Source organism: Papio anubis, chromosome 14, assembly GCF_008728515.1.
Source record: "Papio anubis isolate 15944 chromosome 14, Panubis1.0, whole genome shotgun sequence".
NCBI lineage: Eukaryota > Metazoa > Chordata > Mammalia > Primates > Cercopithecidae > Papio > Papio anubis.
Window position 1 is genome coordinate 88,781,314 of NC_044989.1, and position 14,734 is coordinate 88,796,047.

At 40.6% G+C, this 14,734-nt stretch overlaps 2 gene segments (V, D, J or C); both read right to left on the bottom strand.

Annotated features, from left to right (window-relative positions):
* LOC103877257 overlaps positions 1-14,734 on the bottom strand; it is an 856,781-nt gene that overhangs the window by 400,007 nt on the left and 442,040 nt on the right.
* LOC116270358 lies at positions 13,653-14,247 on the bottom strand. The segment is given in 2 exon segments: positions 13,653-13,990; positions 14,115-14,247. Coding segments are annotated over 2 exon segments (378 nt in total).

Genomic DNA, 14,734 nt, shown 5'->3' on the forward strand with positions numbered 1-14,734 from the left:
TCTCAGAAGTTTTAAAAGAAACTCATTATCATATCAAAATCAAAATTTTCTGTCTTTTTTATTTTGAGATGGAGTCTCACTCTGTCACCCAGGCTGGAGTGCAGTGACGCGATCTTGGCTGACCGCAACCTCCGCCTCCTGGGTTCTAGTCATTCTCCTGCCCCAGCCTCCCAAGTAGCTGGGATTACAGGTATGTATTACTGCTTCTGGCTAATTTTTGTATTTTTAGTACAGATGGGGTTTTACCATGTTTGCCAGGCTGGTCTTGAACTCCTGACCTCAAGCGATCAACCCACCTTGGCCTCCTAAAGTACTGGGACTACACGAACAAGCCACTTCACCCAGCTTCAAAAACAAAAGTTTATATAATTTAGCAAATCAATAACAAAGAAACCCAGTTTCAATATGCAGACCATTTTCTAGAAAGTCTACCACACACAATTTTTCAATTATAGCAGGCTTAATCATACACAAAATTTCTTTCATAAATTTCTGTTCACAAACCTTACATTGACTTACACAGACTCCTTATAACATGCTTGAACTTTCTGACTTCACCTATACGATACCTTTCTTAGAAAATTAGTCATTTTACTCTAGGATGAGAATTTATCATACAAGATCCTTTTTCACACAAAGTTACTCTTCCTTTACATCCTTCCCTGAAAAAACATACATCTTCCACCTATAACGCTCCTCATATCTCACTTTATTTACTGGTTTCCTCATATTTTGAACCTCTCTTTTAATGACTTCCAAATTAGACAAAAATTATTTTCCCAATAAATATTGCATTTGTTTGACACATTTGATATATACCTAGGAAGCAAGAAATTACAAGCTGTCCAGTAGACATTGGTGTTGTAGGAGGCAGAAAGAAATTATTTAGGTGGACAGTTAGGGTAAAGCGAGCCCCAGCAGCAAACTTTCCTTCTAATGGAAAGCAACTCAAAAATAATCCCCTTTCTAATGTGATGCAGCTCAAAGAAATCATTTCTTTTCCAACAAAAGGTAGCCTGAAAGTTCAGGCTGTAAAACACAGATTAGACAGTTGGGGCACAGAAAGGAAGTTGGGGGAGTCTCCTGGGTAATCACCAAGCTTCACACTTATACAGTGAGCCCCTGTAAAACAGGGCACCTTAATAAGCATATTCCTTTCCTTCTAGGCACGCTAAGATAGGGAAGCTAAAAGCAGACTGGGGGAATGCCTAGAGCTGCAAGATGATGTCTGGAAACAGACACAGAAACTCGCCCTCCCAGATAAGCAAAACAAAGAAACACAGGCTAAGAGTAAAAGCTAATAGAACAACTGGTCCCAACTAAATCTTCAGGCCTTGGGAAGATAAGACACTCCTCCTCACTAGCCTATTCATACAAACCCTGATATTTTTACTACGACTTGGCAGCCTGCTCCAGACCCCTCTCTGTGATGGAGGGCTATTCTTTTCTTTTTGCTATTAAACTCTTGCTCCAAACTCACTCTGTGTGTGTGTGTGTGTGTGTGTGTGTGTGTGTGTGTGTGTGTGTGTATGTGTCTGTGACCTCGATCTCCTTAGCTGTGAGAGCAAGAACCTTGGTATTTACCCCAGACAAGGAGGCTGCTTCATTGACATTCTATAGATGAAAACCATTCTACAATTTTTATGATTTTAGCTATACAAAAACTCACTGGTTAAAGTCATTTTAACCATTTTAAAGCCTACCGACATTAGTGGCTTGCCTTAGTACAAATCTTAAAGTTAAATTTTAGAAAAGACAACATTCTCTTCAAACTAACAGGTATAGACTATGAGTGGTCTTTTATTTATAAGCCAATCTGATAGCATGGTAGACACAAAACATATCTCACAAACTAAGTGACTTATACAAAACAGCTGGATCCAAGTTATTTACAAAACCAAGACCTGTCAACCTGGCTAAACTTTGTTTGCCCCAATAGGTATGAAAGACAGGAAGAGGTAGGGAAGGGGATAGCAAAACATGAAATAAGGAAGCAAGGGGGTGGACCACATTGCTCAAAGGGAGACCCCAGAGTTCATGAGCCACTAGAGAGCTCACTCAGCAATGGAGACACCAGAAAGATGTTCCAGTGTCCACTTGTCTGCCAGTACAAAAGCTATCCACCAGTACAAAAGCTATCCATCAGGTTAAGGGTCTGGGACTCCTGGTAATTTTGTTATAGGAGTTATTAAGAAATTATTTTAGGCATATAAAGATGAAAGGGGGTCCTTGGGACATTTTTGATATTTTAAAGCAGCTCCAGAAATGTTTCTTTTCTAGAAGGAAAGCCCCAGCTCTTAGAGCCAGGCTGGCAAGCTTTGATATGCAAATACAGACCATTAGAAACTGGGTCCACCCAAACGTGGAGATTCCTGCAGTCTTCTTGTCCCCACGTATGACTAGCAACATGGCCACCCCCATCTATCCCCATGAGTGTAGAGCATCACTGTGTCCTGCCTTTGCATATTAAAAGGCTAGGGTGGGAGGGCCCGCTTTTTGCAGCTATGCGAATGACATACCTGGTCAAAACAATCCCCTGGGTCCTATGCAAATCAGACACCGCCTCCTCCAGCCTCCTCATGTTACTGGCTGTTTTCAGCCACACTTTGGGTTTCCTGTCTCTGCCTGGAGCCGCCCTCCCTCCATCTCTGTGTAGGGGAGCTTCTTCCTTCTTTCTTACCTATTAAACTCTCCACTCTTTAAAACCACGCCACATGTGTTGGTGTTATTTTATCTAAATTGGCGTGAGGCTAAGGACACTGATGTTCCTCCAGTCATCGGAGCTGTATCAATTTTGCTAGAGCAAGGCAGCTAGCTATTTGGAGCTAGTGAAAGAAGGTTAGTTCTAGTATTGACAGGGAGCCATTTCCTCTCCCACCAGGGACACTTAAGACATTCTTATTGTCAATGTCCCTTTTGTTTATATTAATAGTAGGCACACTGATTCTGGCTGAAGGGCTGATACATTGGAGGCTCTCATGTGGGCATCCTAGACACTGATCTTGTAACACTTTCTTGGGATAGGGAGCCCTGAGGTGGCAGGATTTTAAAGCAGCTGCTAATAATTGTGCTTTTGGCTATTTCTTTTTTTTGTTATCTCCACCTCTTTGGTCCTGTCCCTGTTGTTGTAAACTTTAGAGGCCATGTTTAAGAGTGACTCTTACGAGTTTAAGGTCTCATAGCAAGGAGTTTAGGCAGGTGCTAGTTGGATAAGGGGGAGGGGTGCTTGATGGCCTTAGGTTAAAATCGTAGGTTAGAGAACTGGTGGGACCTCCCTCAGACCTGGGGGACTGAGGAGACTCCGGGGAGGCCGTGCAGGCCATCTAGGGAGAGCAGCTTGGAGGGTATCCTCGAGGTGTGGCTTCCTGGTATCTGGAAATAACAGGAGGGAGTAAAGGGCCATACAAGCATGTATACAAGGGACCATTTTTCTTCTTTTTTTACAGAATAAGTCTAATTGTAAAATAGCATTAAAATGTATGGAACCATGTTTAAGACAAGTCTGTTGGTTTTTTTATTTGTATTGAACCCAAGCAGAGTTGTGATAGAAAATGAGTTTCTTTTTCTTTAAGCTGAATTTGAATTTGCTCCAATTGCCAAATAGACACCCTAGTGGCAAGTCCTCTGTGATGCTCGCCATTGTCCCCTCATCTAACAAGGATTTCTACTGGACACATAAAGTTTTCTAAGTCCAACAAGAGGGAAAGTGACTAAGCCATCATTACTCTTGTCTCAGATTTCCACTTCCTGCATAGATGGTGTAAGTAGAGGTAGCAAGACGTTATGAAAGTGGATTGTAAGCAATTGTTAGTAAACAAAATATGACTAAAGCAGTATTTTCATTATTTTATTCATTTTTATTATTATTTTTTGAGACAGGGTGTCACTCTGTCACCCAGGATTGAGTACAGTGGTGGGAACTCGGCTCACTGCAACCTTCTCCTCCTGGGTTCAAGGGATTCTCATGCCTCAGCCTCCCAAGTAGCTGGAATTACATGCAGGTGCCACCACATCTGGCTCACTTTTTGTATTTTTAGTAGAGACAGGTTTCACCGTGTTGGCCCAGCTCATCTTGAACTCCTGACCTCAAATGATCTGCTAACCTCAGCCTCCCAAACTTCTGGGATTACAGGAATGATCCACTGTGCCTGGCTTTAAAGCAGTATTTTTATTAAGTAAAATGTAGAAGAAAAGGTATAAATAAAGTGACAACAAGAAAACAAAATGCCATTATAGAAAATGGTAACCTTAGGGCAGAGAAGAAGAGAAGGCAAACCAAGATTCCAGTAGGGTGTAGGGTGAGGCTCCAATCCACAAGCCTAGGAGGAATGTTAATGCTGAAAATCCAGGAGCATCCAGGGAGTGGCCAACAATACCAAATGCCAAAAACCCAGAGTACCCGAGTATCAGCCTAGGAGTGTCCCCACACCAAATGCCAGGAAGCCCTGGAATATCCAGGGGCTGACCAGTGCAGAAAATCCTGGAACCTCAGTGGAGTGGCCAACAGTGAGCCTCAAAGGCCGGGTTTGGGCCATAGAATAATGTGACTGTGGCTTCCTTAAGGTTGACAGAACAGGAAAATTCTTAGAACCAAGTGTTCTGCCTTAAATCATTGCACAAACATAGTTAGGAAGCCAATGCCAAAACTGCAAACCAAACATATATATCAGGGGAGAAAATAAGATAAAATGACTGTTGGATAAATAAAATGGCATTGGAGGAGAAATGACTAAGAAAAGGAGCAACGAGGATGTAGTCAGGTGTGCTATAGGGGACTTCAAATTGACGATCTAGCCAAAGGTCTCATTCCCTGGATCATCCGATATAGGGCAGGTGGGTAGAGGGGACACTTACAGGTGTGCAGGAGCCAAAATGGTGCCAAGCAATCTCTAATGTAGAGCCTGCATGAAGATCTCTCCAGGCTCCCCAGCTTGGGTGGGTTGGGCTCCCGTGGGGGAACTGGAGCACGGAGCGGCTGGTCTGCATGAAGCAGTGGCTCTGTGGCCACTTGCCCATCCACTCGGCTCCACTGCCTGTCAGGAAAGATGATGGCTATTAAAGCAGCCTTTGGCCAGTGTTAACAGCTCTGCAATATTAGCAGCTCTGTAGCTTTGATGGCTATAGCACTGATCACCGTCTCGCCCTCTCTCACTGATGACTGTCTTGCCACGTCTCCAATAGCTGTCTTGCTCATTGCTGATCACTATGTCCATCTTCTCATAAACTGCCATCTCTTGCTGTGTCTTGCTGTCCTGCTTCTCCGCTGTTTCCACCATCTCTCTGCCACATCAAACACTGCCACCTCTAGTGGTGGTTGGCTGGCTCAATACTGATGCAAGGCATGTTCTTGGCTTTGCTCAGGAAGGAATGTAAGCGTAAGCCGGTGATAGAAGAAAACAGCTTTATTGAGGCGGCAGCAGTGTTACACTCTGTGACTAGTCCTACAGAGCAGAGGTATTTCATAGGCAGAGGGCAGAGAGGAGCAGCCAGGGGCAGTTATACAGTCACATTTATACCCACCTTTAATCATGTGATAATTAAGGGGTGGGTTGTTCAGAAATAGCTAGAAAATGGGTGGTGTTGCCCCAACTTCCAGGTGTTGCCATGACAGGGGCAGGAATTTCCAGGTGTTTCCATGGCAAGGGGCTGTGACTTCTGGATGTTACTATGGCAATGGTAAACTGTTATGGCATTGGTGAGCGTGTCTCATGGAGAGGTGCTTTCAGAACCCTGTTCCTGTTTTGGCCAGCCTCATATCTGGTCCAGAGTGAAGTCCTGCCTACCTCTTACCTCAAAAGTGACAAGAAATCTGTAATAAAAAGCCAGAGAGAAAACTCCAAATTTATATTTGGTGGTTACTGACATGGTACTTATAAAAATCATACATAAGTTCAAGGGAATTAAAAAAAAACTCTGAAAATTATTATAGGAGGTCATAATGTCCTCCAGTCAAAAAATTAATAAAGACACAACAAAACAAGGAAATTAAAGGCTGGTTTCTGTTATGAACATAAACACAAAAATCTTAAGAAAAAGGGAGAAAAATGGAATCCATCTGCATATCTATACATTTCATGAACATACATGGTAAAGAGTATTACAGTTTTTATGCTAAGAACTCTCAATAGGCAATTTTAATTTCTGAAATTTTGTATGAACCATAAGGTATGTTGGATCGCTTTCCCTAATTTAAATAACATTTCCTCACATTTAAATATTTTCCCAGTTTTTAATGACTTTTTATTTTGCTTAGACTTTTAGTTGACATAAATAATGTGTATTAAAAGTCTACTGTTTCAATTTAATCTGTGAAATATATTTAAATTCTTATTCTATAGAAGAAAATTCCAAAAATACCTAGAAACGAGAGATCTTGCCAGAAGATACATAGTTCTTTAGTGTCAAGCTGAGATTATCTACCAGAAGAACTTTTGGCTCACGTAGCTTCCAGTACACTGCAAGAATAAAAGATGTGAAGACAATGTTACTTAATTGGATTTGCAACTACTATTCACTGCTAACCAATTTTATTGAAAAAAAATATTTCCAATCAAATACACTGATTTTAAATGTACTGTTGAACAAACTTTTATAAATATATGCATTCTTATAAGCACCTCCAAAATCAATACACAGAACATTTCTATAACTCCAAAAAGTTTTGTCCTGCTCTTCAGAAATCAACTTGCTTTCCAACTCATAGAACAGAAAATCCTTGGTCGGCTTATTGTTAGTATAGTTACCACTTTCTTTTTAAGAATTTCACATAAATGGCTTATAGCACATGTTCTTTTTTGACTGGTGATCTTTGTGCAGCATAATTGTTTCTGAGGCTCATTCATGTCACCCTGTGTCCTCATGAGGTGTTCCTCTTTACTTTTGAGTACTATTTAGCTGTTTAGGAATTTCATGGTGTATCCCATCACCTGCTGATGGCCACGTGGGTTGTTTCCACTTTGGGCTATTATGGATAAAACTACCATGAATGTTATTATACAAGGCTTTGCATGAATATTTCTTTAATTCTTCTGGGCAAATACCTAAGAGTGCAGTTACCAGTTCTTATAGTGAGGGTTTAATACTCTGCCAAACTGTTTTTCAAAGTAACTGTACCATTTTACATCTCTACCCAGAATTCGTAAGAGTTCTCAATGTTTCAGCTACTTGTTTTTAAGACTTTTTCTTAATCTTCACTCAACAGTGACCAGAATGGTTAATGATCACTAAGTCATGTTTTTCTTAGAATTTTCTTGACTTTTGTGGGTGCTTGACATGTATCAGTATATTGAGATCAGAATCAAAATTGTCTAAATCACTTTCAAATGCTTTTCCTAAGTCATGATATTTAGGATGATAACAGGAAATCTAAAGGGACTGTAGGTAGTAGTAACAGGCATTATTCAATATTTATAATCATACTTCTTAAGGCAATACATTTTGAGTGAAATAGCATTCAATTAGACTCAGGATAAAAAGCTTCTAATGTCAGCTCTAGCATTAAATATTAGAAAACCTTGGAGAAAACAATCCAGGAAGAGAAATCAGAGGGTGTTTCACTAGTGGAGAAGTGGTGCAACACCTAAACCCTATTAATGCCAAATCTTTGCAGTGATTTCCACTCATAAAATTGGGTTGACTCCTTGCCTTGTTCTCTTATTTGTCTGTGTGACTTCATGCTGAGGGGATGTCACATCATAGAGGGAGAAGTGCTCTTGTGTACAGAAACATGGCTTAGGAGATTGGCTTTGGAGGTGACTGCAATAGAATATACGTTTTGAAGAGGTCTCCTATGAAATGTTCGGATAAATTGTTTCTTGTGGCCAAGTGCTCAGGCTCAGACCTGTAATCTCAGCTCTTTGAGAAACTGAGGAGGAAGGATCACATAAGGCCAAGAATTTGATGCCAGCCTGGGCAACACACGGAGACCACATGTCTACAAAATAAACACACATACACACACACACACACACACAAATTGTTAAAATGTGTGAACAATGGCATCATAAAGTGATTATATATGAACATTTGGTGAGAAAATTAGAAAATAAAGCAATGTCTTCTGAACCAACAATATTATAATCAAGATGTTAATTTTTTGACTATAGTAAATACAGACAACATAAAATTGTCTAAACCATTATTAAGAGTGCAGCGAAATGGCATTAAGTATATTCACTTTGTTCTGATATTATTACTGATACTAACTCCAGAACTCTTTTCATCTTATAAAAATTGATATCTATCCCACTTAAACAATACTCCCCCACCATTTCCTCTATCCCTACCCCCAATAACCTCCATTTCAGTTCTCTCTATGTCAGTGACATCTTGGAAGCAGGTTCACTGTGCACTGGTTACCAACGTACTTAAGCGTGGGGAACAGAATGCCCCACACAGCGAGTTACATGAAGTGGGTTTATCATTTACAGAGAAGCAGCAAGGGAACACGAAAGTCCTGGACTTATTTTGGGTCAGTCCCCCAAGGCACAGGAAAGCCATGTGGAGCTGATAGAGTTGACTATGTGTCCCCCCCTTGCACCACAGCTCAGGAACCTGGGAAAGCAGCCACTCTGGGTTTTATATCCTGGGGTAACAAGACACACAGGGTTAAAGGGCATTCTATTCTGTGGGAAAATGATACAGAGCACAGGTAGTCTGTTCAGGTCAGTTCCTCTCTATCTCAGGATGTTACAATTCCAGCACATTCTACAATTGTTCTTGAGAACTCTTAAAATAAGCAAGAAAGTGGAGAGAACTAAGTCAGTCAGGGTCATTGGAGAACTGTCTTGCAGTTACCCCACCACCTAGACATCCCCCTTAGCAAAGCTAGCATATTGCATATGCCCACCAACTTCCCCTGAACTAGAGGTGGAGATTTATCTTTACAGATTAATGAAGCACCTTGACTTACACAATCTCAGTGTAGGTTATTAAGCCATGCTGAGAGTACAGTTCATTGGGCCAAGGAAAGCTACTACCACTGGCAGGAGGATAAGACTCCACAAAGTAGTGACTACGATGTTAAATAGGTGAAAGGGGAATCTTTCAGATGCCCCATTGTTTACAACCAGTAAGCCTGCTTTATGATCACCTCTAATTGTATTTCTAGGATACATGAGGTGTTTATCCTGGTACAGCAGACAGTAGAGGGTGTTGGTAATTGCATAGAAGGTCTATTGTGTTCCATGAGAATGTGCCCATTGTCATGTTGGACATGTGTGCCCATGTCATGTTAGACACTGAGGGTGTTTCTTGGTCAGAGTGAAGTCTCATGGAATATCCAAAAACATGACATAGAGTCCTCTCAAGGGTGGCCATGGTAGCCCCAACATCTAACTGAGTGACATATATTTAACTGTCCAGGAAGCAAACTGTTGCCATAGTCCTTTTCCCTATACAGGGGATCCTTTAATAGTTTAGTCACTCAGTTGCTATTTTCCTGATCAGGTGGCTGGGTTGTTGGCAATGGCCCATGATTTAGTGGAAATGGAGCAAAATATAGTGTTAGGGGCAGCCTGTAAGACTACTATCATTCCATATAGTTTGTCTTATTGGGCAGAATGTCCTTGTTCAGTGTCAGTCAAAAGACGCCATCCCTTGGCTGGATGGTGGCCACATGCATGTCTCTGAATCTTTGACTCTATGTGGCCAAAGGAGAGCTGAATAGTCCCCTATGGGTCATTTGTTCCCTTCTAGAAAGCTTGCCATTTGTTCATGGGGCATATGGATCCTGAGGGATCCTGGTTAGGGCTGATTCTGACTGTACCATTTCCATTTAATAATTTGAATCTGTTGGGCCTGTCCAGTTTTATCGATTGTGTTTGTAGGCACCAAAGTGAGAATGGGTAGTTAAGGTAGCAGCATCATGCCTGGTGCTCTAGCTCTGAGATACTCAGCTCCTATCAGCTTACTACAGCAATCAAGGAGTTGCTATTAAAAAGAGGCACAACAGTTGGCTGCTTCTGGAAACTTTTCTGTACAAAATCTGAGTCTGGTGCACCCAGTGACACTAGAATCACCTGACTCCAGCTGTTAGTCTGAGCCCTGATGTGTGGTACTATGTTAGGGGGGTCATTCTTCTTGGCAAATTAGGTGTTCAGAAGAGCCAGTTGCCCTGTAAATCTCAGTTACTTGAAAATCATATTATTGAGTCCCCACAGGGACCTCCATAACATTGATTTATGAGTCTCCCTGGAAAAGTGAGGAAAGGTGACTGAAGTTCATGTTTTGAATAGTCCTCATTATTAAAATCCCCCTGCTCATTAATGGCATTTCTATTAATATTCACTTGGCATTTTCTTTTTATTATGGCTCATTTTTGAAACATCTAGTCATAGCTCTTCCAGAATGGCTTTGTCTGCAATCATCCTGTTGCATTTCTTTTAAGGCCTGATGGTCTGTCAAAAACCAAGAGCCAACATAAGTAAAATGCTGTTCTCTTTGCAATGTGATCATCCGATGTAATCCTTGCAGATTACCCACTGTCATGATGTTTACATTTCCAGGGCTTCCTTGACAATGGCACTGATATGACTCCATCCAGCATCCATTGACGTGAGAACTCTAGTTGGCGTATCATCATTGTGGGCATGAACATAATGGAGAGTTTCATAGGATGTAATGGTTAATATTCCACATTAGTCAAAATTTGCTCTAGTTATACCCTTGCAGCTCTACTGGGTTGGAAAAATATTTTATGTTAGGACAATCTTTTGGTAGAGTTTTAAAAATAAAGGCTACAAATAAATATTCTGTAGCAAGAGTATGAACTATATGTGGTCCAGAATACAATTTTTATCGAATGTAACAAAAATTATTTAAATGTATTCAATTTAGATAATAATTTTATAAACAGGCATATATTGAATATATAATAGAATAAAGGCACTTAAATATGAATACTGTATATATTTGTAGCCAATATTTTATCAAATAAATATATATTCAGTTTTATGTATCTTATGTGTATGCACATTTTTTTATAAATGAAGTAAATTTTAACTTTTTATTGAAATACTAGTTTTAATTTTGTCATTAACTTTCTCTTAATAACTTTATAATTTGATTACTAAATATTCACCTTTATACCACCAATTTAAGAAAAAATATGTGTGTGTGTGTATACAGGTAGAAGTGTAAATACTGTATCAGTAGGCTTTCATGCATTAATGATTGGAAACTGGTTAAATACACAACTCAGTGACTGATAACAGTAAACATTTGTTATCATGCTCATGGATGCTCATGTTCACAATCATCTGGCTGATCAAGGAAGGGCTCAGCTGAGTGGTTTCTCTGCACGGCACTGAGCTCATCTTCAGCCTACAGATATCAATTGTCTGAAGACAACTGCTGAACAGAAGTGACTACACATGACTCAAGATTCTTGTGGCAGTTCACAGGAGTGAACAACATCCCAAACCAAACTGCACAGTTTAATTTAAGTCCAATAATTTCTAACATAGGTTCACACGTTTTAAATATATTCTTTTATTTCAGTGAGTACAAATTTTTAAGAAAATGTTTACCCCATTTAATTATAGAGGTGTTTTATGATTCCATGGACAAATAATTACGTTTTCAACCTTTACCATATTGAAAATATTTGCAAATGTAAATTTGCATTAATAAGAAAATAAAGCTGAACATGTTTTCAACACGTGGCTTTAAATATAATTTATTTAAGTGGGCTCATGGGGGAAAAAATCATTTTAACTACCATAAATACCCCTTTTTGTCTCTCTTGTTTCCGATAGAGTTGCCCAATAAGAGGCCCTCCCATGAGATTTGGAAGTCAAAAAAGGATGACTCAATATTCTCCACTGATTACCTAAGACAGACACAAGATCAGAAGTGAGGACTGGAGAAAAACCTGGAAAGATGCTGTAGGAAGCTGAGAGCAGCAGCACCCCAACCCTTAAGCTTTCAGACAAGACGGAGGACCACGTGATTAATTGGTCCATACTTCAGGGGCAGACGCATTCTATTTTCTGAGGGAGCACCAGAGAATCCTGCTTCTACTAACAACCTTCCTGACTACTACATCCTTGGTTTTAAAAGGTTGTAGCATAAAAGTTAATCATAGGAATTCGGTCATTTTTGTCATACCCAACAGAGCCAAGAAACCAGGGAGGAAAGGCACTCAGGGTACAAAATACTGTTTTTAGAATGCAATTTAAATAGCTGGTATTATCCCATGGTACTAATATTTATGATTTTTTGAATAAACATAGAAATTGGCTCCCCCAGTCTTAAAACTCAAGATAGTTACATATGTTAATCTGAGTTCCTTTTTCGGGAAACCAACCATCAGGCCTCTAGATACAATCAAGGAGCTGAAAGTTATAAATCACTGAGTTGAGACAGTGAAACATCAGACCCTTTACCCATTATGATTGCCTAACTGACCTCCTGCTTCCTGTTGACCAAATTAATTTCCTGACCCCTCCCCAATTCCTGTTTTCCCACATTTCTTCCCTGCTATATAAACCCTAATTTTAGTAGTTCAGGGAGATACATTTGCGAATGGTGTCCCATCTCCTTGGCTGCAGCACCTGATTAACGCCTGTTCCTTGACAATACTGTTGTCTTAGTGATTGGTTTTCTGTGTGCTGAGCAGCAGGATCTTCACTGAATCCCTGGTATTTCAGTAACAAAATTCTCTGCAAGCTTCACTGCTTTGGCTTATTGTAACCTGAAATCAAAATTTACCCACAATTTCTGAGATAAAATAATTCTAGGATTCAATTTATCCACCACTGCTTGCTAGTCTGAGCTTGCCAGCTCCCAACCCTCACTACAGCCAATAAAATTTCTCAAAAAACAATAGGTAATAATTTCCCTTTTTCAAAAAACTCTAACCTTCTCTTTGTTCTTCCAACATATTGAAGACCACTGAGTTTTCCTGTATGCCCCACTTGGCAAATATTTCTTAGCAAATAAAACATTAAATCTGGAGATTTATCTTTACATTTTACTTAGACTTCAGTACTTTAGATTCTAATTCTATGTATTAAGACAAATTTCTGCTTAGAAGATCTATAGTGCCTTCTTCTCTGTTATATGAATTCCAACTGAAGCCACAAACTAGACTCCTCAGGTGTCATGATCTCTGTATTTATTAAATCAGGCATTGTTTAATTAAAGCCAGGCATTGTTATGTCTGTGCAGCTGGGGCTGAGAAAGAAAAAGGAATTGTGGGCCGGGCGCGGTGGCTCAAGCCTGTAATCCCAGCACTTTGGGAGGCCGAGACGGGCGGATCACGAGGTCAGGAGATCGAGACCATCCTGGCTAACACGGTGAAACCCCGTCTCTACTAAAAATACAAGAAAATTAGCCGGGCGAGGTGGCGGGCGCCTGTAGTCCCAGCTACTCGGGAGGCTGAGGCAGGAGAATGGCGTGAACCCGGGAGGCGGAGCTTGCAGTGAGCCGAGATCGCGCTACTGCACTCCAGCCTGGGGCACAGAGCAAGACTCCTTCTCAAAAAAAAAAAAAAAAGAAAAGAAAAAAGAAAAAGAAAAAGGAATTGCGATGCAGAGGTGACTTCATGTCCCCCTCTACCGACACCATCAGAGAGTGGCTGCATCTGAGGAACACTCTCAGCCCATGAAGGCATCAGGAGGAGCAGCTGGGGCAGCCCAGCCTCACACATCTGCTTCCCTGGGGGTTTATGTTCGGGTGTGTAACACTGTGGGAGGGTTACTATAACCCTGTTGACAGTAATAAGTTGCAAAATCTTCAGGCTGCAGGCTGCTGATGGTGAGAGTGAATTCTGTCCCAGATCCACTGCCACTGAACCTTGATGGGACCCCACTTTCCAAACTGTTTGCATAATAGATCAGGAGCTTAGGGGCTTTCCCCGGTTTCTGCTGATACCAATTTAAATAATTGCTAATGCCCTGACTTGCCCTGCAAGTGATGGTGACTCTGTCTCCTACAGAAGCAGACAGGGAGGATGGAGACTGGGACATCTGAATGTCACATCTGGCACCTGAAATTGGAAACATAAAAACAAATGTCCACACAATTAATCATGTTGTAACAGAATTTCCCTGAATAGTAAAGCAGTAGTGAGCACACTGAGCTAAGTAAACTGCTAGTGTCTCCTTCCTTACCTGGGAGCCAGAGCAGCAGGAGCCCCAGGAGCTGAGCGGGGACCCTCATGTCCATGCTGTGTCCTGACTGGGTCTGACTCCTGCATGAAGTCTGTCCAGCCTATTAATAAGTCTGCAGGTCAGGAGGATGTGCTCTGAGAACATGCAAATGAGCAGGGGACGGGGCAGGCTGGGTACAACTGCAGAACTGGCTCATCTCAGTAACTGAGCACCAGCTCACTGTCCCCTGGTGTCCCAGGTAAGACCAGGGTAGCACAAATTTGTCTGCAACAAATGCGTTTCTACTGGGGACTAGTTTGTTATGAGAAACATTTTTTAGTTTTTTTTTTTTTGACAATTTGAAATATTCCTTAGTAATCGATGGAGTAATGTATTTCATTGGTGTACAGGGATTGTTTAGGAGAATATTCTTGTTTGTAGCAAATACATAGTAAAATGTTAAACGGTAGGATTCTCAGGTATTCAAAAGACTGTCATATGATTCTCATTAGGGAAGTGGGTACTTTATCCTATAATTGCAACATTTCTGTGATTTTAATATTGTTCTTTTCTAAAAAAATGAAAAATAAAATTTATTGACATGATGCTATATATGTATTTCTAAGTATTAGGTAATGGTG